Source organism: Zea mays, chromosome 9 (genome assembly GCF_902167145.1).
Source record: "Zea mays cultivar B73 chromosome 9, Zm-B73-REFERENCE-NAM-5.0, whole genome shotgun sequence".
Taxonomy (NCBI): Eukaryota; Viridiplantae; Streptophyta; class Magnoliopsida; order Poales; family Poaceae; genus Zea; species Zea mays.
Genome location: NC_050104.1, coordinates 28,294,083 through 28,320,453, shown reverse-complemented (window position 1 = coordinate 28,320,453; position 26,371 = coordinate 28,294,083). Strand labels below are relative to the sequence as shown.

Below are 26,371 nucleotides of genomic sequence, written 5' to 3'. Positions count from 1 at the left end.
ACTGCCGGGTCCTTAAAATTAAATGAGTTAACATTGTTTTTGAATAGTCTAGGTACCACCCATTCCACTGATTGAATAGCTATAAGATACAACTAGCACAACTTCCTTCAGCATGATTCATTGCTCATTCCACTGACTGAATTACTAGCAGATGTGTATCACAACTTTCTTCAGCTGATCGATTCATCATCATCATTGCAATTTTAATTATTTTTAGGTAGTGAGTACTAGGTACTATTTCCTCTGAAAATGATACGATTTACTTAAAGCTGCACATACCTACAATACCTACAGGAGGTTTTCCTTCAAACATCTTCCATGGCATGAACACATATCCACAATGACATCTCAAGCACACACTAGGTGCATAAACCAAATGTCGTTTCTTTCCTTTATCTAGTGGTGTGACAGAAGGTGATGGGCTCATTACCTCATGAGTATTATCTAACACAAAGCTATGTGGTTTTAAATGTTTAACACAAAATTAATTGTGGTGCAATATTACTAGCATTTAGAGCGTCAACAACATTGTGAGAAGCAGCAACAATACTGGGAATATATATGCTAGTACACACATCAACATAACAAATCTTACTGTTGGGTCCTTAAAATTAAATGAGTTAACATTGTTTTTTAATAGTCTAGGTACCACCAATTCCACTGATTGAATAGCTAGAAGATACAGCTAGCACAACTTCCTTCAGCATGATTCATTGCTCATTCCGCTGACTGAATTACTAGCAGATGTAGCGCAACTTTATTCAGCTGGTTGATTCATCATCGTCACTGCAATTTTAATTATTTTAGGTAGTGAGTACATGGTATTATTTCCCCTGAAAATGATACGATTTACATAAAGTTGTACATACCTGTAGGAGGTTTTCCTTCAGCCAATAGAAGACTAGCACTTGATGGAGCACCACCCATTCCTTGAGCTTGCTGATTAGCGCCTGCACATTTTACATTTTGGTGTAGTAAAGTACCATATTCCAATCCATATTGCTGTATAAAAATACATAATTTGAATTTATTTTGTTTTTTGATCCTATGAAAGACTTTGACCTTGTCCTTAAAAATCTGTATGAAACTGATGCAAGCACACGTTGAAAAGTTATATGTTTAATTGCAGTAGCAGCAGTATTACTTACATAAAAGCATAAGTGAGGTGAGACATTGCAAATAATAATAATGATGATTCTATATGCATAGAGTGAATGAACGACGAAAGAACATTTGAAAACAGTTTAATTGCATACCACAACCCTGCTTAGCCTCATCTGCTGAATCCTACAAACACAAATAAATTCGAAGTATCAATTAATTTAGCAAAAAGTGGAAATCCTAAAAACAAACACATGGTAATTATTAATGGCCACATATATAGGTTAGGAAGGAGTAAACTCTATATGGTTGCATGGTTGAGTTTGTATGGAGAACTTCTACTACCTTCCCCTTTCCCCTCAACAGACAATTCAGATGATTAAGAACTTGTTTTTTGGAGCGGAATTTGCCATGGGTTTGATGAATGAATGTCTGCAAAACAGAAACATAGATGCACACAATAGTTAAAACCGTTGAAACTTGTATAGTAAACATATATATAGTTTCACGTACGACACTTGTTATCATGACCATAAAGAACAATGGGCACTAATGCATTGTTGTCATATAATGTTTTAATCACTCCACATATGTAATACTCTATCTGTCCCAAACTAAAATTCGTTTTAGCCTTTTAATGGATTAATACAATAATTAATGTATGTGTTTTGTTATGTGTCTAGATTAATCATTATTTATTTGAATATAGACATAAAAACTAAGAGCTAAAACGAATACTAATTTGGGACAAAGAGAGTAACATTTTCCCATCTCCTTTGAAGGAGTAACTTATTTGTTGTATTCTCATGTTTTGTAGTCATATATTTTCAGATTTATCCATGCCATGGTGATTTCACATGAATCTCCAAGCCATAGTGATTTCTCCACTACCCGCTTCTTTTCGTGTTGCACTTGTTGCTACGCTTGTCGAGGAATTTGCAGCCCTCCATGCTAATAACACTTGAATTTCGAGGAGTTTTGCGTGACTTCATGCTAATAATACTTGGATTCCTCGTCATCATGGAGTAAATGTTGCCACTAGAAAATAGGTTTTCATTGCAAACTTTGCTTTTATGGTTCTCTTCATTGATACACGGATCATTAGGTTCTTCGGGGATTCACATAGTGATGATGATCGATTGTGAAGCGAACTTTAGTCCTATGGTGAAGCTTGCCACGTTTCCACTGTTCTCACTTTGAGTTAGCCGATTCATCAACGCAATGTGAAGAATACCTTTTTTCTCTAAGATCCTCATTGATACTATGTACTGCATGCAGTCATCTAATTTTGATGACCTATCCTTGCCCAATCATGTCTATCACTTGACTAAGTCTCTCTACAGACTCAAACAAGCACCTCGGTATTGGAGTAGCCGCTTCGCAACTTACATGTATCCTATTGGTTTCAACACTGCCAAAGTAGATACCTCCTTATTTGTTTATCATCATGGTTCAAAGACTACTTACCTTATTTTATAAATTGATGACATAATGTTGACTACCCCACCAGTTTCCACGCTTTAGCATGTCATCAATGCTCTTTGTCAAAAAATTTCTTTGAGACATGGGCCTCTTCATCACTTTTTTCATGTCTCTATGACTTTGTGCTCCAAATGGGATCTTTTTGTCTCAATGACATTACATTCCAGAAATTCTTGATTGCACATCTATTTGTGATTGCAGTCCTACTCTATGATAGTTTACAACGACTCCAAGCTCTCTTGTTGTTGAGCTTACACTCTATTACAATATAACTGATGCTTTGCAATATGTTGACATTCACTCGACCATATATTGCTTTTGCTATGCAACAAGATTTCTTATTTATGCACAGTATGCATACACCACATCTCTAGGTAGTCAAGCAAATCCTCCAATACCTGCAAGACACCCTAGATCATGGCCCCACACTTCATCTAGGGGCGGACCCACAGGGAGGGCAAAGTGGGCCATGGCCCCCCCTGAAATTTTGACATTATTTATATATGTAATATGATTTACTATAAAATACATAAAATGTAAAAGGCATAATAGGCTAAAATCAATTTTATTGGGCCTTCTCTTTTTTAAGCCGAGGCCCAATAGCTATCTTCGGCTTGCTTCTTCCCATGTGCCTTCTCTCTGTCAATTGTCAAGCTGCTGCCACTTCTTGCCTTCTTGGCTTCTTCTCGTATGCATGTGCTCGTCCAGGTCCAGGCATCCAGGCTCAGCGATAGGGACCAGCCCCAGCCCTAGCGGCCGGCGTGGCGGCACACAGTGCCCGGCGCCTCCGTCCACTTCCCGACCCGGCGCGACGTTGGCCCCGGCGCCTCGCCCATCCGCTTTCATCCTCCGGTGCAGCACAGGCGAGTAGCGCACCCAGCTCGACGACCCGGCCTATCGGTCGCCACTCCCTTCCATCAAGGCAAGCAGTCAGGAAGGTAAGCAAACAAGCTGTGCTAGATTTGCAATTTTGCATAATTGATAACTGACAACTTGAACTCTATGCGGCTATGCGGCAGTAGTTGTTTATTGGTTGATTTTGTCATGTGGTTTTTGGCCCCCCCTGAATTCTTGTCCTGCGTCTGCCACTGACTTCATCATATGACCCCTAATGGGATTGTGGTCTACTATAATGCTAATTAGCTAGGGTATCCTAAAACTTGAAAGTCTACTTTAGGATATAGTGTTTTTAAGTGATAACCTAGTCTCCTGGTCCTCCGAACAACACACTGTATCTCGCTCCAGTAGTTAGACACGATACCATACTATTGCAACTGGTATAACTGAGGCGTGTTGGCTTCATCATTTGCTCTTTGAGCTACATTGTACGCTCCGTTGAGCCACTGTTGTATACTATGAAAATGCGAGTGCCATGTACCTCTTGACCAATTTAGTAAACATCAGTGCACAAAGTATGTTGAGACCAATCTCCACTTCGCCTATAACGAGTGCCTCTTGGTTAAGTTTGTGTCCTGCATATTCCTACTTCATCCTGGTTTGCGAATATCTCACCAAAGGGCTTTCATCCTTGCTACTCTTGGAGTTTCAACATAATCTTGGAGTCTCACCAACTTCAAATTCGTTGCAAGGGGAGTGGTGTAAATCAATTGTTGCCGCCTTCTTTCGTTATGCACCATTGTCGTCAATGGTTCAAACCTATATATGTACACACATATATCTAAGATTAATTATTATTCTTATTTACATAGATGTAAGATCCACCATGAATGCACCATGCAAATTAGAGGGTTTTCACAATGATTAGACAAAACAAGATGAAAACATGATAGATATGTGTAACTGAGAAACAAGAAGACACAAAGAAAGTGTGAAAATTGGTTAGATCAATATGGTAGCATCTCTATTCTAAATAGAAGTTACAAAATTAATGGATTCCAAAAGAAAGGATTTAGAGTTTGATTCCTTTTGTCCTTAGTCACCAACTTCTTCGTTGGAGGCAAGTATTCTGGCTTCCATCTTGCATCTTGTGTTCTTGGTAGAAACCTAGTCCATGCTATATAGGTGATGTCAACTTTAGTGGTGTCATGCTCTTCCTTGGAGGAATCACCTTAGAAGTTCATAGGCTTTGTCAGTTCTGTTAGACTATCCTCACCAAAGGGCTTATCACACTATCTATATTTTGAACTCCACACTATCTATGGTGCTGAAATAGTATTTTGTACAACCATTTTAGTCCTATGGGTGAGGACAACCTTATGGCTATGGGTAATGGTTTCTGTCTATCAAGTGGTGTCATGTTGGTTTTGTAGTCATAGTTTCAACCAATTGGCTGATGGAGTGATTTTTTCATAGATTGGAATTGGCTTTAGCTTTGATTTCTACTCTTTCGCCAGTTGGTGCGAAGATGGGTTGTCATGAGTTGATTTTGTAGAACAAGAAGCTAGAAAGAAAGACTACTCTAGCTATAAATCACATGGATCTCTCTTTCTTATTGCTCTAGTGTTTTTGTCCACATGTAACTTGGCATATATGTAGGTATTTGTAATTAATGTCTTCTAATGAATCCTATGAAGAGGAGAAACCAAAACTACATCCATTGTCGAAAAACATGCAGGTTATGCACACCAACTGAATATGGATAGATAAATGAGAAAATGGTATTTTGATAGGTTCAAGAAAATGTTACAACCAAATAATTCCAATATCGTGCCCAAAATCATTTCAAGCATTAGAATGAAATGGTAACTACTAATCATAGGCTAGATGAGATAATGACATTTTAATGATTATGGTTGCATATAAACTCAGTAAACATGAACACAATTATCTTTAAGGTCTAGTAAAGTTATTTACTCACATAAGCCAAAATGCTAGGGACGATGTTAGTTTTGTTGAGGCAATTTTTTAGATAATGTTGATGACATGGAGGCTAGGGTGCCTATACACAGCTGGCATGTGGAATGTGATGATGAGGGCAAAGTTAAATCTACACAAGTGACATGTAGAGTTTAACTAGAAAGGGATATATGTGTAGTAGGTGATGCATGGGTGGAGTTAGGGCCTATTTTTTTCGGATTATAATCTGCCTAGAATATATAATCTAGGGTAAATAATCCAACTAGTAAACAAGCAACCAGATTATATGTCTAGATTATATAATCTAGAGCCTAGATTATGTTAATTATATAATCTTCTAAAGAGATGTTTATTTGAGATTATTTTTGGCAAAAGACTCACTAGCCATGGTTATGTTGTTAAAATTGCAGGTACTGCCATTCTTCTTTCCCTCCCCCAAATCGCACACAACTGATTTTCTTCCCCTAACCGTGCATAACACTGTTCTTCCTCTCCCTAATCACATCTTCTTCCTCCCCAAACCCTAGCCATCACTAGGTGTTCTCCATGAATGACCATGACGTCGATGACAATCTAGCCGAGCCCTTGGAGTATAGGATCTCATTGAGACACGAAATGAACTTCTAGTCACCCATGGAGTATAGGTCACGATGTTGACAGCAGGTCTATGGGGTGCAACATCGGCAACAATGGAATGTGCTGAGACCAAAACAACGATGGCGTAGGGCACATCCTTAGGATTGGCGACGTCGCCTCTAGGTGTGCATTCATGTCGCGACCATGCGATGCTCTGGCGGCCAAACACCATGAACTTTCATTGCTCTGTTCATGTCGCAACAGGCAACCTTCACCACAAGAGCTAGCTCCATGCTTCCATTGATGGTGCCTACCATGGTTCAGATGTACTTCACATGCTCGATAAAATGCTCACAAGACTGTTGTTGTATACGAGGCACTCCACTTGTTGTCTCTGCTCTATCAAAATATTGTGCTGATGTTTATAACCGATTTTTAGTTGTTGTTTCAAATGGAGTGGCATAGTTTGGGAAAGGATCCAGATGTGGAAAGTGGGCAACATAATGTTCGCAAGGGTCTGTTCATTCAATTCATGGTCGTGGACTTGGAAGCGCCTACAAGCCTCCCCGAGCTACTTTAATTGATGTAGACGACTCGCAACCCATCGAAGATGACAAGAACACTGAAACACTCATTGGCAACACTATACATTCCTACCCATTGTTTTCTATTAACAATTATGTATTGTTTCTACATACTATTTAGTAATCTTAAACTTTACTTCCATACATGTTTTAAATTTGAGTAGAATGGAGTTTATGGCAAAACAACTTGGACATTTGAGAACACTAGAGTTTTTTTTGTGAAATCTACATCCAAGAAATCAATGCTGATAATAGGCCCAATGGCATCATGACTAGTCGTGGTTACACCAACACAACTAAAAAGTACAAGATATAAATGGGGCTGCATCATTCAACACTTCAATTGAATAAGAAATTGGACTTACTCAAAGGGTTGTATGGTTTTTGGTTACAACTAAATGGAAATACTGGACTAGGATGGGATTATGCATTGAAAACTATGATTGCTTTTGAGAGTTTTGGAACCATGTGACTGAGGAGAACTACATGTAGAGATGGCAATGGGTACCCGAAACCCAAAACCGATGGGTTTTTACCCTATTAGGGTACGGGTTTGGGTCAATCTTCATACCCATGGGTTTGTTAATGGGCATAAACCTATACCTGATGGGTTTATGGGTACAGGTTTGTTCCTATAGTACCCAAACCCGTGAACCCATGGGTTTCTTAAACCCGACCAAACCTAGTGCATATTGTCATTTTATTTTATAAATGAACAAAAAACTTGTTCTCTCCCTATTTACTTCCTAATTTTTATGAAATGGTGAATATATAAGTAGTCAATGAGAGTGTTGCTTGCTTGCTATTATAGTTTTTACTAGCGTTATATATGTGGTGGATATATAACTTAGTGCAAGGTTACTTAATTATACAACTTATTATTTGTATTTCATTCTCTCTACTATTAATTTTTATACCAAATAATGAACTCATTGTTCATCGCATAAATTTTGGACCATGATCTCATTAATCATTACGATACTTATTGATTATGAGAAGAACAAGCATATTGGACATGAAACCCGCGGGTAACCCATGGGTTCCCGCTAACCCGATGGGTACAGGTTTGGGCAAAATTTCAAACCCGTCATGGGTACAGATTTTTTAATGAGTATAGATATTTTTCACGGGTACGAGTTTGTGATGGCAAAACCGAGCAGGTCTGTACCGTTGCCATCTCTAACTACATGCCTATTCCTTCAACTCATCAAGCTAATACAAGCCAATTGGGAGATGATGAGGGAGAGGGAGACATGAATAACATTCATGATCAAATGCATTATTTGCTAGAAGAATGTAATTTTAATTTCAGAGTACTTTCTCATGGACAAATAAGGTGTATGAAATGGTGTAGTTTTAATTTCCTATTTTGCAAAAGTTGTATGAATCGATAGAATGCCATAACCGTAAAAAAGAAGACGACTAAACAAACAAGGGCATTGTTGCCTTTGTGTCTCAGAGAACATAATCTACATTCGTATAATCTGCACTACGAAACAACTACATACATATTATAATCTCGATAGATTATAGTCTAGATTATACAATCTACATTATATAATCTATAAGTTGAAACAAACATGGAACATTTGTTGGCTAATGATGGACCACTTGTTGACACAATTTTTTTTTATAAAATCCACATCAAACTGAATTCAACAATGACATGGGCACAACTTTTGAATCTATATTACCACATTTACAGTAAGAAAAGTTACATCCTATTAGCAAATAATAGTTACTAGACAATAAGCTTCATATAGATGTCAAATATGATGGTGTTATTAAATCAATCCTCACTAAATTATTCCATAAATGCGGAAACGAATTGTAATAACCCTACTATATTCCATTTTGAGTCACTCAGAAATTAATCAATTTCTTTTGTTAAGTAGTAGTAGGTAAGGAGAGACAACATAAAACAACAAACAAATATCAAAACATGGAAAATCTTTCATCTAAAATGGAAAATGGATAATATCATGAAAACAATACTAAGGAATGAGACATTACGAAATCAGATCTTCCATTTGGCCTGATGTGGCGGAGAACCTTCCATCCACCATTATATGCAGGATGCGACACGATGGGTCTTGGTGTGCAGACCACTGGTTCCCCCGGATACGCTATTGTTAAGGGCTGAACATCGAGTGGTGCATCATTTGCATTTTGAGGTTCTCCTTTTCCCTTGGCAGTTGTGGTACTCATGTTCTGTACAACACAAGATAGATGAGAAGGATATAAGAGAAAACAAAAGGATGAACATATATACTACTACACCATATGACAATTTTTTGTATATACTTCTCAAAAACTTCGATGCCTCAAGTAGTATTATCGGCAATTACACTCATATATATACTAGTCTTCCATCACATATTTTTTGAAGATTAGGCTATCCATTTAATGAACTCTTGACTCGGATAAGTAGTGACTTTTAACTGCACTAATGAATGCTTGCACATTAGTATCTTGTATGATTTTTTTGGTATGCATAATTCGATAGGAAATCAAAGCACATTGCCACATTGGAAGGACTCTATATGATCCACCTAAAAGAAGAATATAAATTTTATTTGGGGAAACTAGAGGGACCGAGGCCCATATAGATAAAATTACATAGGTGAAAAGCTATAAAATGACATAATGCTAAAATATTTGATTAGATGTCCTTGTAGGCCATCACCTGGTTTTATGTTTCCAACGGTGATGATAGTAGGTTTTCCATGCTGGTGGCAACATAAATGGTTCACTAAATAGGTTTTTGCTAGAGTATATTGAAAAGGATGATAGGTGGTTTTGTTTATATCGTTACTTGTTCAGAGATTGCAACAAGGGACAAGGTGGGAGGAATGGTGCATTTATATTGAGAAACCACATTCGAGATGGATTTATGTATGATTGTATACCATATGCTTCATAGAACAATGATTTTTAGCCACAATTCCAATTGCCGATGTAATTGTTAACTTCCACAAGATGGAGGGTCATAGCCATGCATCGAAGAACTCTATAATAGGTAACTACTATTGTGATTTGTAAAAATTGTTTTGTTACGATATGCAACTATTTTCGTATTAATTTGGTGTTATGCAATATTTTCTCAACCTATAAGTTAGTACTTAGTACTCTAAGCACTACTGACCGTAGTGACTAATGACTTTATCCAACAACCATCCCGCCTGCCACCTGGAATGCCAGGGGGGCATGCAAAGAAAAAAGAATTAAAGAGAGGGATAAAAAAGATCAAGAAAATAAAGAGATCCCAAGAGAGCTAGTTGTTTAATTAAATAATGCAGCCTCGTCCGCATGGAAAATCAAAATCATTGGTATCGTCGTCCTCCCACGAGCTGGTTAGGTTGAAACCTAAAGGCGTGTTTGAGAGCAAGGATATTAGAGGGGATTGAGGGAGCTAAACCCATTACTATTTAAAATTTCTTATGCGTGTTCCAGACCTCGGAGGGTGTGCACGGTGGGCGCAAGATTTATACTGTTTCGGGCAAAACGTCCCTAATTCTATTCATCATCGACTTGCGCTAGCGGCACCATTGATGATCAAAATTCGTAGTAGGGGTTACAAACGGGCGAGAGAGGGAGGAGAGACTCCCAGTTCTCTTTATTGGGGTGGAAGCGGAGCTTAGAAGCTACAGAGTGGAGTCCTAGCTAAGTCTTGACTTGGTGGTGGGCCTTCGGTCTCCTGGTCCTCATCGGTGCTCCTCCTCCTATCCGTCGGTTCATCTGGGCTTGTCCTTGTGGGTGCGTGTCCAGGTGAACTCAACTCCGTCCAACCCCCTTTCTTGGGGGCCAACCCCTCCCTTTTATAGGCCGGGAGAGGTGTCGGCCAGCGGTGGCTTCCTTAGGAAGGAGCTGTAAGGCAGGGATAAAACCAAACGTTCTTACCAGGGGTAAAGTCACACATACTCGTGGGCCTCAGGGTTGCCTGGTTGTGTCGTATTTACTGTGGCGGATGGCGCGGGGTCGCGTGGGTCACATGTGCCATCATTTAGGCTATGCCGACCCCTGACCTTTGTAGCGTGGGGCTCGACGCGACTTGTCGCATTGCGCCCTACCAGTAGTCTTCGCACTCCGGTCTAGTTTGATAGGTCATGAGTGCGCCGCATGCCGAGAGCCGCGTGGACCACAAATGTGCACTCAGACCTAGTTTGATAGGTCATGAGTGCGCCGCAGGCCGAGAACCGCGTGGACCACAAATGCACCGTACTTCGGGGGCTCGTAGGTCATGAGTGCTATGCGACCTGAGGGGTTTGTACGTCATGAGTGGGAAGTGGACCGACGCCCATGCCGTGGCTCGGTACCAGGCGTGGTTAATGCGACCAATTATTTACGACGGGTTAGTCTAGCGCTGGGTAAGGGATCCACTCGAGGGATTCCCCTTTGACACACCCAACCCCTCCTGTTAGGTTCCGCCATGCCTGACCCCGGGCTTGGTGCCGCGAGGTTCGACCAGGGGTGGGTTCTTTCAGGGTTGACGTATCCACCTCTTGTAGCTGTCCAACATGCTCCAGCGACCAGGGGCTTTTCCTTAGCGCTCTCTGACCGATGGGTCCTAGGTAGGGGTGATAATGGGTTCTAGATTTTATACTACAAACTTTAAGGATCGAATCAGATTAGGATCGGGTCCTATTCCTTTTCATTTTTGAATAAAAATTGTTTAAGGGCCCTAAATTTGTGAAGGGGCATTTGGATTGTGATCCACTACCACCCCTATTCCCAGGGACTGGGGACCATTTCTCCGACAGTATCCCCTGATCCCCCAAGGGGAGAGTATCTCCCTTTGGGGGCTAATGACAGGTCGGGTGGTGCCTTGTCCCTTCGTTTTCTGAGCGATCGTGGTGCTTTATTCCTCCTCGAAACTCGATGTCGTCTGGTTGCCTCTCAGGGTGGATACAGGCGCTTCTCCGCCCCGTTATAAACCCTGAGTGGCTGTTTTGTTTGTTGGTTACCCTCGTCTTGCCCTTCTCTTTGGCCTCTCCCTTGAGCGCACCTTCGACCAGGTCAGTGCTTAAATTTTGGGTCATTGGGATGTCACGCTCCACTGGTCATGAGCCGAGGTAAGCTTTTCCCTTCGGGTTCCCCTGACTTCCTTCTCAGGTCTGACTTCACTCCACCTTTTCCTCTTGCGGTAGTGTGGTCACTACCGACCCAAGGGTTGCGTCACCATCCATCGGGTTGCTACAATTGAGCTCCACGTCTCCTCTCCCTCAAGTGTCTGCAGGGAGCTACGATGCCTCCTGCATAGCGTAGGAGACTGCCGAGGCCTAGTTTCTCCGAGTGCAGCTTGCCAAACCAGACGATCGAGTTGTCAGTAAGTTATTCGACCTCCATCTTTTCTCTGACTTTTTCTCCTTTTTGAACCTGCTCATCTCTTTGGGCAGCTCTAGAGGCTAAACTTGAGTTGCTGCGCCATAGTTTAGGCCAGCTCCTTGACTATGTCGGGGCCCGCGATGTCTCCCTGATCGAGCGCCTTGAGAATGTCTCGTGTTGCATCTGGGATATCATCGACTTTGACGTTCGTTAGGGGGCACGGTGGCGTTGCTCATGGGGGAGATCTGCACTAGTCACCGCCGTTAGGACATCATCAGTTCTCCTTCACCCTTTTTGGATGAAGGGCTAGAGGACCTGCTAGAAGGCTACGACGATGTGGCCAACCACTTCGTTCTTAGGGTGTCAGCTCACGACATCATTCGTGATGCGCACTAATCACAATGTACTATGCCTCGGTGTTGTCTCTTTGTATCAATAAGATATATATAAAAGACTTCCATTCATTAGTCTCTAGTGATGTGGGGCCCTCGAGTCTTTTCCTCCTTCCTCCTCTCTATGCGAGCTCTTCCGGGTACCCCTCTCCCTTAAAAGCAAGAGAAGGGGAGGGGGAGTGCAAGCATCCTCATCCGCGGATCTTTATATTAGCCGATGCTTTCTTTCGCTCATGGATCATAGTGGCCCCCTAGGAGGGTCTATCCGAGGGAATGGTACGACCGACCCACCATTTTTCTAGGGTTCCCTCTTATCCCTTTGCTAGTTAATCCCTAGTTTGCTCTTAGGGTGGTGGTCGCCTCTCTCAAAGTGTGGAGGTGTCATGGCTTCATGCCTCAGCTGCCCATCCCCAAGGAGTAGAGAGAGGATGCCCTTTTGAGGGATTTGAGCGCAGGTCGCTCAGCCCTGGAGATAGCTAACACTGAGGTGTGATGTCTGCAATCGCGACTAGCGGTCCTCAGCGATCCGTGGGTAGATAGTCTTTCTCGATTCGGCCTTCGGCTCTTGATATTTTAGACTCCTAACCACCTGGGGATTTCTCGTAGGACCTGGGCTCGAAGCCTTGGGTTTTTTCCTATGCGTAGACCAAGCTACAAAATTTGTTCTTGTGTGAGGGAGGAGTCAGGGATTGCAATTCCTTGACATCCCAGATTGCGTTCGCGAGGCTGTTGAGTTCGAGGTTTACTAGGGCGCAGTGATGGCTCTTGCCATCGCTCAGCTACACTTTGTTGGCTGCTTCCGTAATGTTTTCGATCTGCCCATCAGATCAGCATTAACATACTTAGATCTCCTAACAGATGACTTTGATGTCGCGGCGAACGCTGTGCTCAGGGTGGTGTCAGTGGAAGAAATAATTCATGATCTTCCGTAGCTTCGTTTTGTGGCTTGATTATTTTCGTAATGTGTATCGTCCTTGGGTACCTCATATCCCGGACGATCTTAGTATTGCTCTTGGTCTAAGGTGCACTTTTTGTGCAACTTTCTCCCATTCACCATACCCTTCTAAGACGAGCCCCTGAGTCTCTACTCGACGCAAAGATTTGTCTAGGGGGTCGTCCCGTCTTTTTGTTTTACCCTCCCCCGCACATCCCTTTCATGGTGATGAGGGGAGGTGAGCCAAACCACGCTTTCCTCGATGGGCTAGCAATGGAGCTCGGTGAGTTGCAAATGGGTGATCTGAGTGAGGCCTGGTTCCTTTCACATGATCCCAGCGCGGGTCCACTGGGGACCATCCTCATACTCCCATGCACTGACTCATATAGTTGCTGACTCCGTGCGACCGGACCCGATGGCTCGCTGTCTGTCTTCACAATAAACCATGAGTCAGACCTTTCTAGGACTCAAACACAAGCTGGTGACACCCTTAGCGCTTTGTGCATTAGGGTCCTAGTCGCCACTGTGCCCGGCACCTACTGCCCCTCGCTCTAATTTTTATTGAGGTGGCCATGAGCCCTTGTGGATCAGCCTTTCGAACCCCAGAATCCACATCCATTTTGCCATGAGTTTTTGGCCCCCTAAAGGAAATATGAGTATGAGGCCTTATGAGGTCGGACGCTCCCGGTGTTTGTTTGGCTTCCTTAGGAAGGGTGTTCTGGTTGGTGGCTCGACCACCTTTTCATCCCTTCAGTTCTCCCGAGGTCCTGTGTCAGTTGCATGGACAAGGGAAACATAAAGAGATTAATTAGTGAGATTTTGTTCGTAAGAAGGATGTAAAAGATGCAGAAAAGAAAGCTTGAAGAGGCTAGAGGCCCCCCTCTTACTAGTTCCCACTGTCAAATAGCCTCGGGCGACTGTTCTAGGGCCAAGGTAGAACCGGTTTAGGGCATCGAAAACTCATCACAAGTTGAGTCGTTCTCGTTGATCGATGCTCTTGGCATCAACTAGCGTCTTCATTTTCTCGTCGTTCAACTCAGTGTCTCATAACTAGAGGAAGTGTTGGCCTGTTGACTGGCACGCAGAAGGGAAGAAATGTTGTTTGGGTGTGCTTTATTGAGGTTGGCAATACTGACATACAGCCCTCATGCTCCATTTCCCTTCCGGTCTAGTACTGCGTTGAGCGTTTATCCTAGTTAATGTAGATGCCGACTGCGAAGATTCTGCCAGGCCTCTGCTCGATGGTGCTTTTCTTGCGCTTGCGGAAGCGTCATGGCAATCTGCTTCACGGGCCTTGGAACTGGGACGGATCCTCAAAGAGTATTTGGTAGCTTCCGTAGGGATGCCTCCCATGTTGGAGGGTCACCGTGCGAAGGTGTCCTTCTCCTTGTGAAGGGAAAGGGAAGCAAGTATGCCCCCTACTCGAAATGGGGGGCATGGAACCGACACACACTTCCTGTTCGATGGGTCACCCGGGGTCTGGCGGCTTTCTCTTTGCGTCGTCCGTCATCTTGAGGATCGCGCCTACCTTCCTCACATCAGGGTCCCTTTTGCTGTCGGACCAAAGTTGATCCGATAACCCTGGAGTAAGGGCGGCTCCCTTGGCTAGATCACAACATTCGATATTACGTTCTTATGCATGTCACGCCGTGGTGCCCATGACGATGGTCCCCCGGTTGGTCGGAGGCGGTCTCGGCCAAGACCCATGGCATCATTCGAGGTAGAGTAGAGAATGGCGAGCCTGCTACCCCTTGCTATGAGTACTTTGGTCAGTCGTGTTGTACCATCGATGGGGTCGATGACAAGAGGGCATTGGCCTGACTAGGGAATGTGCTAGAAGCGAGCAGATTGATTGAATGCAACAGCGTAGTCGAACCGACCAAAAGAGGCCGGGGCCGTTGGCCGGGCATCGAACACCTTACCTTGTTCGAGTTTTTTTGTGCCTCCTCGAAGCGTAGCAATCACATCACTCAAAGATCAGTGAGCAGCTGGTTTTAGCGAGGAAAACAATCCTCTTTCCCTAGCTTTGGTCCCCTTTCGGATGGTACCTCCTTGTTTAGGAAATTTCTAAGTAACCCACAATCCTTTTAAGCGTGTCAGACTTGGTGCCGATGGTTCAGACATGGGGCTTCGAGGAGCTTGTTGAAGTGGTCGGTGGTCTCCTCGGTCGAAGGCCTCCTTCCCGTCTGACTTGCCTCAGCCACCAGCACGTCGGCTTGCTGCCATCGGTCTCCTCTCGCTTTCATGTTGAGCTAGTTGCCGACACCCTCGTCCGACTCTTTGTCATATCCGACCTTCCGTTTGTGGCGATCAAAGATGCCCCCCACCTCGTCCTCCCCTGATGCATGGCTAGTCACAATGTCGAGAAGCTCCATTGACGTTTGCGGGCTCTTCGCTCTAGCTTATGCACCAGGGTTTCGTTGGTGGTCCCCGAGATGAAAGCGTCGATGACGTCGGCATCCACGAGGCTGATCAACTGGTTGCATTGTCGCGAAAAGCACTGGATGTAGTCCCTCAGGGTCTCATCCTATTTCTGCCAACAATTCTTAAGGTCCCATGGGTTTCTTGGGCGTACGTACCTTGGAAATTTCTGACAAAAACATCCTTAAGGTGGCCCAATTCTGGTTACACCCAGGCCTGAGGTTTTCGAGCCGGGCTTGCGCTGAATCCGCTAGATAAAGGGGAAGGTTCCGGATTATGAAGTTATCATAATCTGCCCCTGCTGCCTGACACACAAGCCGGTAATCCCCTAACCAAAGACTGGGGTTCAATTCCCCATCGTACTTTGTGATGGTGGGGGGCCTATAGTGCTGCGGTACGGACGCCCGTAGGATGTGACGGTCGAAAGCCTAAGGTCCCGGTGATAGGGGGCTTGGGCTTCGATTCTCATAGCGGTTGAATCGGCCCCTGTGGAGTCGGCTGTACAGTCGACCATCGTCTAGCTCTGTCCATGTTTCCCTACTGCTCCCTAAATCAGGCATGCTCTGTGCTCTTCAGCTCATCCCCAGACCCCAATGGGATGGGGTCCGTACCGGGCCTTCCTCCGGCCCGAGTAATTACCTCATGAAGGTGTCGTTGGTGCCCACGCGGTGCTTTGGTTAGTCCCTGGCTCCTGGTGTTGTGGCATAGAACCTTTGGCTTGTTGGCGCACAACGAGGTTGAGTAGGCCTCAAATTTCTCAGTGGGTCCTCCATTCGCTCAGAGTTTCCGTGTAACACCCTAAATTTGGGGGTATAAATTTTCTTCTCCAATATTCACCAAACTCAGGCGTTACTCTCTTTTTGTCTTCCTGTTTCGCTCCTTCCTCCTATTTCAATGCAGTATAGAGACTGGTGTCCGTATCGCGTGTAACCGAAACCTAAGTTGATATTGTTGTTGCATCATGCCGGAGCATATTTATTTTGTCTGATGTTGTGCCTAGGCGTGCGTTCGTCTAGTTTTGGTGTTCGATTCGCGGATTGATCTTGATTAGAAGTAGGTGAGATCGAGTAGAGGGAAGTCGACCCGACCCAGCTCAGCCCTGGGCGCGCGCTTAGGCGCCCATGCCGCCTCCCATGCGCGCCCCCTCCCCTCCCATGCGCGCCCCCTCCCCTCCCATTCTCTCTTTCCCGCGCAAAGTAACCTCCCTCTCCCTCTCTTCCACCTCTCTCCCTGCCCTAGGGTGGATTCCGGTGAGCGATTGCTGCCGTCCGTCGAGCCCCGTGGTGAGCTTCCCCTCTCCTCCCTACCCTCCCTCTTCCCCTTCCTCTCCTTCCCTCTTCCCCTTACGCAGTCCCCCCGGCGACCCTTGCGCAGCCCCCGGCGGCCCCGGCCCCGACCCCGCAGTGCTTGCCCCCGGCACAGCTCAGCCCCGGTGCGGCCCCTGCGTGCCCGTTTCCCATGTGCGCAACCCTAGCACGCATTGTAACATTTTAAATTCCGTTTAACTCACGTGTGGTGTCGCGCGCTTCACCGCGCGGCAATCCTTTTAATTCCGTTTAAATGACACGTTGTGTCGCGCGCTTCGCCACGCGACAATCCTTTTTAATTTCGTTTGAGTAATGCGTTGTGTCGCGCGCTTCGTCACGCGACAATCCTTTTTATTTTCCATTTAGATCATGTGTTGTGTCGCGTGCTTCATCGCGCGACGATCCTTTTAAATTCACCTAGGATCACATATAGTAATTAAAGTGCGTAGTGTAACGACGATTAATCAAATACCAAACTAATTAGGATCTAGTGCTAATTTTATTTATGCATTACATGATGGTTAATTAATATGATTATATTTAGACAAATGTTTTAGTTCATAACTGCCTAACATAATTGCTATGTCTCTCGGTCGTAGTTTCGACCGTTGTAGTTTCTTTTCTCGCATAGTCATAGATGCGATCCCCGCACCACGCGTCTGTTTAGTTGTAATATTTTATCGTGTGGTGTATTGTTTATGTCTATGTTAAGATTGTGGAATTAATGTTTGAACTCGTATAGATAATGGTCCATTGGAGGAATCCAAAGGAGTTGCAGGCGAAGACCCTGACCAGCAGCTAGTTGATGAAGGCAAGTGTCCTCTGACCTAATTATGTCCTACTCATTTCATAATTCATCCCCCACATTTACACAATTATACCTAAGGATTTACTAGTTCTTGTTTATCATGTCCTTGTTCACCTATTTGGGTTAGATCATATTTGGGTTAGCTCTATGCTAGCGCTTTACTTTAATCAATGAACATGATGAGATTATTTATGATATGAGGTTTACTTTTGATTATGATGATGGCATTGTGATATTTAAGGGGGCTCGAGTGGTTTATCGAGTGCCTCTCCGTAAGGACTAGTTCGTTGGATGACCGCCTAGGAAAATAGTACATCCATGAGGGTGGTATGGGACGCCCTTAGCTAATTAATTAGAGAAATTGATGTGTAGTTTGCTTCTCTGTCGTGCTGTCAATGGGGCTCGATGTATGCGACTCGCTCTGCCGAGGGTGGTTTGCCCCTTGGGGAGGAGTGCGGTACATTTAGGAAACCTAACCGGCGGCTACGATCTCAGGGAATCTTTGTAAAGGCTACGTAGCAAAACCTTGCCTATTCACCTTGGTAGTGTTTAAGGGTTTGATTGGCCCGAGGCAAAAAGGAATCACGACTCGTGGGTAAAGTGTGCAACCTCTGTAGAGTGTTATGAAACTGATATATCAGCCGTGCTCACGATTATGAGCGGCCTTGGGAGCTCCTTTTATTAGAGATACTATGATTACAGATGATGATGAGATTAATTATGGTTTTGATGATTATGATTATGATTATGGTTTCTGGTATTCTTTCCGTTTGGAAGTACTTTTGGGCTAATATCTTGGGTTTAATGCTAAAACCTGGCTCTCTACTAGTAATAATTACCTGACCAATTAAAAGCAGTTGCTTTGATCTTAACCCCACATAAAGCTAGTCCACCACAGCCAAACAGGACAATTGCTGAGTATGTTGATGTGTACTCACCCTTGCTTTACAACACCAAACCCCCTAGGTTGTCCGCTTTGCAACCACTGCTCAGGAGAAGATGAAGTCGTGGTGGAGGATTTCCAGGAGTTCCAAAACTAGAATGAGTTCTAGGTGTGGGTTAGCGTCAAACCCCCAGTCGGCTGCCTGTGAAGACCGTGCGTTGCTACGTTTCGTTTTCACACTTTGATCTATGTTAATGACTATGTGGATGTCGCGGGCATCATGATGTAATCAAATTAATACTTTTTATGTTATTATTTGAGCATTGTGTGATGATGTCTAACTATGTAACTGCTATGTATGTGAATTGCTGATCCTGGCACGTACATGGTTCGCATTCGGTTTGCCTTCTAAAACTGGGTGTGACATTCTGTCTCGAGGAGTTTGCTTAGGAGTGCCGCGGCAGCAGCGACGTTTTGGCGAGTACGAGGGAATTGCGGTGGGCTAACCTTGCTGCAGATCGGGCGATGATGGGTGCCAGCTGCTTCGATGCATGTTTGCCAAGTGCTTCGTCGTAGCTGCCCTATTTTCCATCGATGCAACCCCCGCCTCTCGGTGGGGGGGGGGCCTTGGCCGCTCTGTGCCGGGTCTCGCCCTGGTGGCGGTTCCTAGCATGGCAAGTCGAGTTGGGGCGGGGTTGACGCAGCAATGTGCATCATGATATCGGCGAGGGTCTCCTCAAGGCTCTCCACGAACGCGAAGGGGTCCCCGGTCGACATGACCATGAGGTATTCCTGGGCCGAGGTGTGGGTGATTCCGCTCGATGAAGAATTGGGTCTGCCTCCCGACCTTGACGGGGGAAGCTAAACAACGGTTCCCGGACAGGATCCAATGCTCCCACGACCTCGGTGAAAGCAGATTGCGGAGAGCACCGCCGCCCGTTTCCACCTCTCAGGGATTGCGGTGGAGGTGGTCAAAGCTTCTGGCAATGTTGAGCGAATTGTCCATCAGGGGAATTGGGGCTTTCGAGGCCCTATCCATCGTTTCTTCGTTGTCGAGGGCGTAGTCAGGATTCCCAAAGCGGAAGGTCGCTCTGGGGGCTCGTACTATGCCAACACTATTTTGCAGCCATCTGAAGCTTGGAGAACTTCGTCGCGAAACGCGCAGAACCCCTACCCGGCGCGCCAACTGTAGGTGTTTTGAACCTCGCTCTGACAAGTAAATTTATTGTACGCGCTCTGGGCTCCTAGTGTTGTGCGCAATGGGCGTAAGATTTATACTGGTTCAGGCAAAACATCCCTACTTCCAGTCATTGGCGGCTTGCGCTACCGACATCATTGATGATCAAAACTCGTAGTAGGAGTTACAAGCGGGCAAGATAGGGAGGAGAGGTTCCCAAGTCTCTTTATGAGGATGGAAGTGGAGCTTAGAAGCTATAGAGTGGAGTCCTAGCTAAGTCTTGGCTTGGTGTTGGGGCTCCGGCCTTCTGGTCCTCATCAGTGCTCCTCCTCTTGTTCGTTGGTTCGTCTGGGGCTCGTCCTTGTGGGTGCGTGTCCAAGTGAACTCAATTCCGTCCAACCCCTTGCCTGGGGGCCAATCTCTCCCTTTTATAGGCCAGGAGAGGGATCGGCCAACGTGGCTTGCTTAGGAAGAAGCCGTAAGGCAGGGGTAAAACCAAACATTCTTACCCGGTGTAAAGCCACGAGTACTCGTGGGCCTCGGGGTCGCCTGGCTGTCTCATATTTACTGTGGCGGACATCGAGGCCGCGTTGGTCCTAGGCGCCATCATTTAGGCTATGCCGACCACTGGCCTTCGTAGCCTAGGGCCCGGCGCGGCTCATCGCGTTACGCCCTGCCACGGTCTGCGCACTCAGGCCTAGTCCGATAGGTCATGAGTGCGCCGCTGGCCGAGGGCCACATGAACCATAAATACGCCGCAGTCCGAGGGGCTCATAGGTCATGAGTGCTATGCAGCTGGTTATTTACGACGGGTCAGTCTAGGACCGGGTGCGGGATTCACTCAAGTGGTTCCCCTTTGACACGCCAGGCCCCTCTTGTCAGGTTCCGCCATGCCTAACCCCAGGCTCGGTGTCTCGGGGTTCGACCGGGGCGGGTTATTTGAGGGTTGACGTCTCCACCTCTTCAAGCTGACCAATAGGCCCAGCGACCAGAGGCTTTTTCTTAGCACGCTCTTTGACCGGCGGGTCCCAAGGACCGGGATCATTTCTTTGACACACGTATGAATTCATTAAAAGGCTAAATTGAATTTTAATTTAGGACACGCAGCAGTGGAGCTAGTGGTTTCGACGCCAACTTACAGGACAATGTCAGGGCTTGTTCGGTTAGCTCTCAATCCATGTGGATTGAATGAGATTGAGTATGTTTAAATCCTAAGTAAGTCAAATTTCTTCACAATTTTTTCCAATCCCGTCCAATCCATAGGTAACGAGATTAACCGAACAAGGACTCATATGGTGCGGTGTCCAGCTCATTTGTTCAGCCTCTCATATACAGATGTAATAACCATGTGATGAGTTCGCATGATAACAGATCAATATATAGAAAAAAGAAAAGATCTAGTGATTACTCATAGACACATATCTAGCAAAATAATTAACTACTCCGTTCTAATTCATATCATATGCATACCTTCGCAATTTCACCTCTTGATTGCCCCAAAATCGAGAGCTAGCTGCTGAATCACCGATATGAGACACCTCTTTTCTGGCAGGGAAATTTGCAGTAATAAGAGCCGACTTCAAATGGAGAAGAAGAAGACTAGCGAGAAGAGGAATTAACACAAAAGAAGGAAGAAGATGGGCTCCAACGTCGGCGTATGCTTAAGATATCATCGCATTGCACTCCATTGTAATTAAAAGCTTAATTAAAAACACGTGATCTCATCAGCGTTTTAGTGCTAGGTTCGCTACTAGGATCAATATAATATCCCACCAGTCATAGCAAGTATTTCGGATATTCTCTTAAACTTCTGGGGATAAAAAAGTATTTTCAGAGGTGAACATTTCTTTATTTAAAGAGATCGGTAGGCCAATCACAACGTCTGTCGTCAAAACGTCAAATGGTCACTGTGTTAGAGACATGCATGGTGCTGTCCAGAGCAAGAGCCAAAGAATCCGCAAAGTTAACTATTAGCTAGCCAGGTATAATAGGCAAAACACTAGTAGTCAAAGATTCAAGTAAATTTTGGCAGCTTACTGTGTGTGATCAAACAGCATGCAGGCTCTGGTAAATCTAACCCATTTATAAGCTTTCCGTTTATTTTTGTACTAATATTATGCCATGTTTAAATTAGGCAGAGCTAATAGAAAGTTGCTATTTTCTTGTACTAATATAATGCCATGATTAAGCAGTCAAAGAATCTCTAATGTTTTATTCTTGCTCAAGACATTCAAGGTGTTGAAGTTATACATAGGAGGTGTTTGGCACTGTTCTCAAAGTGAAACTGTGGTGTATAATATAAATTTAAACGGTTTAAAAATATCTTTAATCTAAATAAGAAATAAAATGACTTATCTAAATGTATTCTAAAAGTTTGCAACTTTAGCTTTACGATTTTCTGAAGCTTCTAATGATATGCTTTATCAACTTCACTAAATTTTGTGAAGCTGAAGCAGTCCCAAACATGGCCATAGTGTTCGGTGAGATTTGTAAAACTTTGTACTTAACAAGTTTTATTTAAAATATAATCTCCTAAGTGCAGAGTTAATACACACACTTGTTCTATACAAGGTTTGGAGATATAAAGTAAAAGAATAATAGCATATGCATAGAGGTCGTAGAAGTTCTGGTTTGAATTGTATAAAATATACATGGACATAACTTGTGCAGAAATCTACAAGGTTGTGAATTATTCTCACGTGCAATAACCGTATGATCTTCTTTTATCACACAACCTCCATCATCTTCACATATTATTGGAGCAATATATGCACTTGATTTGCTCGAATTCACCAACTAATTGATACAAAGGCCAGGCTAGTTTGGTAACCCAGTGACCAACACAAGGTACCCGGCTCCAGCACCAGTGTTGCCTATAGAACCCAGGTATCTATACGAGAATAAGAGGACTAACCTTGGTAAGCCAAAGCAGCACTTCTCTTGTCCAGCACCTTCTTCCTAATAACTTTCTTGGCTCCACCACTTGATTCTATATACATGTGATTAACGGACACTTGACACTTCATATCTGTATATCTGTATCTACGTATCTATATCTGTAACTATAACTATATCTATATCTTTATCTATATCTATATCTATATCTATATCTATATCTATATCTATATATCTAATATCTATATCTAATATCTACATCTTAAAAAAACCTGCCATATTTCTATCTCAACATGCAAGCTATATTGGCTCATACTAAATAACACTTCACCCCAGAATGTCTTTGTGCAATCTATCCAAACCACCCCGACTAAATACAATTACTATTTTCAATCCATGGAAAAAATACAAGGAATCTATATTATGATATTTGTTTTGCGTACTATCATATTATAATTTGATCTCATTTACATTAGTTTCTTTACAAAATTATTTCGTTACTTTGCCAAATTTTAACTAAAACCGGTGCAAGAACATGTTGGTCCAACACGTGCCCATGACTTTATTTCTAGTAATGCTTTGTAGCAACATATGGTTTATCCTAGCTGGTGTCTACCACGACTTCACCATATGCCATGACATTCTGGGCCCACACTACACGACTCTCTCAGCTACTGCTCTATGGACCCCTAGCGCCACTGCACCTGCCCAGCACATGACCCCGCCCGCGTAGATACCACACCACGCAAAAAATAGTGCAGAAAGAGCACTTGAACCCACACCCCATTGCTCCAGAAATTTGGGGCTAACCACCCCATGTACCTTAGTGTTTAGAAATAAACAATAATTATATTTAATAAATATCTCAATACCTATTTCTATGATATATAACAACCGTAGCAAAGTACAGACAACTAGCTAGTATTAGATATATAATCATTCACATAGGATCCTAGGTAATTTGCTTATAACTATTTGCCAGTTGGCACTACCTAAAAACAATTTCAAGAGTAACCTCTTTTATTTTACAAAGGCGGACAAAAAATGTCAGTGCCTCCAATGGCTAGGAGTTTTAGAGACATCTCCATGATTTAATCCATAGGAAGATTCCGTTCAGAGACCAACCTCTAAAAATAGATTAAAGGAGAACATCTTAAGAAGCCTATCTTTATAATGGAACATATCCGATGCTCATGAGACTTTGGTGCACATATTAATTTATGACTATCCATCTTAGATCTAACGTCCCTTACTGCGCTATATATTTTACAAAGAACACTCTTCGAGTAAGGCGAAAATGGTGGAGATAGCAGTAAAGGTTTTTTATGCAAAATATACAATGTTGTAAATGACGTTAGATCTAAGATTGATGATCATGATTTAGTATGTGCACCAGATATGTTCTCTCTTTATAAATAAGGTCAGGCGAGACCCTAACCAGACCACGCGTACACCAAACCCTAACTTCTCTCACATTCACCCTTAAAATGCACTTCTCTCTCTACACCTCACCTCCCATTCTCTACCACTACACCACACCATGCCCTCACCTTCTTGACCTTCCATCTCAACCCCTTATGTTTGTAGCCCCTACCCAATTTTATGAGACCAACCATCTTTACGTACCCTAGATGAACACAAAAGTGGCACATATATTCAGTGTTGAAATGACGTGTTGTTAACTAGAAGTGATGCCCTATGACTAAGGCCCTATTTGGTTCATAGCTCATTTTAGAATCTTGTTCTAGAATCCCATTATTAGCTGAATAACTTCTAGATTTTATATTGGATTTTGTGCCAGAATCTCATAATATCAACATAAGTTGATAATATAGTTTGTATTGGATTTTGTGTAGTATCCAACTCCTCAAAATGTATGGGAAACCAAACACCACCTAAAATTCCCCTTGTCCTTGACTAGGTTCCCAACAATATAAATGGTTGAGCGTGAACCTTATCCTTCTTTCAGTGGTGCTGCAAGGGCAAGAGACAGCCAGACCAGGTAGCCTTGATAGCCAAGGAGGCGAGAACTCAAGAGTAGGCTCAACAGCAACAACCCATTAGCTTGTAACAATATTTCTATACATACATCTCTACCACCATTGGCAACCCATGACTTTTCTATTAGTATGTGTTGTGGTTTTTTCATGCATAACACACAAAGCTTCATCCTTGGACATGCTATTGATGTAATCAGAACAAATGTTGCAACAACGATTAGAGAAGTGTTAAGAAGCTATGAGGGCATGTGCCTCATGAGATTATATGAGTGCAAGAACTAGATCTACTTTATGTGATACACCACTCACATAAACATAAATTTCTAAAATACAATGTAACTTATAGCAAAGTGTTGAAATAAATCTTAGCTAAATAAGGTCTTAATCTTAGACTAAACATGATGACTAGCTTAATCTTATGCAAAATTCATCTTAGTGACTAATCGAGGTTTGTAGGCACTATCTGAATATCTTTGTAGATGCAATAGATTGATGTAGATGAAGTAGATATACTAATATTCACCAAGTGAGGGATGCACCTAATTGATTAGTTAGATGGGTTTAGGTGGCGAGATTAGTCTTAATCCTAAAATCACACTTTGGTCTTATTCATATACACATTATGCACCGATTGTGGAAAACATATAATAGATCAACATTAATAGGTGGACCTTAACTTACATGTAGAGTTGGACTCAGTTAGCCAAGATCACATCCAACATTCTCTCACTTGATCGAATGGCTAACAATATTTATGTTTGGTTTAAACTTAAGTTCACACTTAGTACAAAAGTGAGGCCAAATTGTGATGACTCAAATGTTGTACACGGTTGAGTGGTTCACCATGTCGGAGTGGTGAAGAACAAGCTCATAGTGAGCACTTAGTCCTTGCGTGGACTAAGGGCGATATATACCCTTATGCGAGGCTCCAACGAGGACTAGTGGAGAGTGCCGACTCTTTAATACCTCTGGTAAATCGGAAGAGTCATCTTTACCCTTGCTATTACTTTCCACACTTGATTTGAGCAATTTATTTTGAGCATTTACATTTCAAGTGCTGCCATGGTAGCATAGGGTTTTTTCTAATGCCCTTATCTAAATATAATCTCATTAGATTCTAGGGTGAAGCTGAGCTTGTGCTTAGGACTTAATTATTGCAAGAATTTTTAGAAAAGCCCAATTCATCCCCCTCTTGGGCGTTGTGATCCATTCAGTTGTCTTGTCTCTTAGTAAAAGGTTCAAAGGACGTTGCAATTTGGTGGACTTGGGATACTCAATCTTGAAAAATGGGTTGTGCCTTACGCATCCGATGACTCTGGTTACAAGAAGACAGAGTCTTCCTGACAATGGTAAAGGTTACCAATTTAGGACCTCACAATGTGTGACCCTCTTTGAAGTCATCATGGAAGCAAAGGTTACAAGTGGTGAGAATACTAAATTCTAGATTGATCGGTGGCTTCATGGCTATACAGTTCTTGAGCTCGCTCCTATTCTCATTCATTTAATTCCTAAATGAGAAAAAAGACAGTGCACTGTATGTCAAACCATAAATAATAGAATATGGACTGCTGACGTCCAAGGGGTTCTTACAAGTGATTGTTGAATACCTAAAATTATGGGAATTAATTGATGAGGTTACCTTGCAGTCATTGATAACTAATCATCACAC

At 43.4% G+C, this 26,371-nt stretch overlaps 1 protein-coding gene across 3 annotated transcripts; it reads right to left on the bottom strand.

The window, feature by feature from the left end:
• Window positions 1–484: 484 nt before the first annotated feature.
• On the bottom strand, window positions 485–22,819 carry LOC100274846 (uncharacterized). Of its 3 annotated transcripts, none has more exons than XM_035962500.1 (7): window positions 22,722–22,819; window positions 21,278–21,347; window positions 8,574–8,771; window positions 1,447–1,533; window positions 1,257–1,287; window positions 870–950; window positions 485–786 (listed from the first exon to the last, which is right to left on the bottom strand). In XM_035962500.1, the coding sequence occupies exons 3-7, from the start codon at window positions 8,766–8,768 to the stop codon at window positions 758–760; spliced, it is 423 nt and encodes a 140-aa protein (XP_035818393.1). In that variant the 5' UTR covers window positions 8,769–8,771; window positions 21,278–21,347; window positions 22,722–22,819; the 3' UTR covers window positions 485–757. The 3 variants fall into 3 exon arrangements, with proteins under 3 accessions (XP_035818393.1, XP_035818391.1, XP_035818392.1); XM_035962498.1 differs by having other exon boundaries at window positions 21,278–21,352; window positions 22,722–22,796; XM_035962499.1 differs by having other exon boundaries at window positions 21,278–21,352; window positions 22,507–22,740.
• Window positions 22,820–26,371: the final 3,552 nt, after the last annotated feature.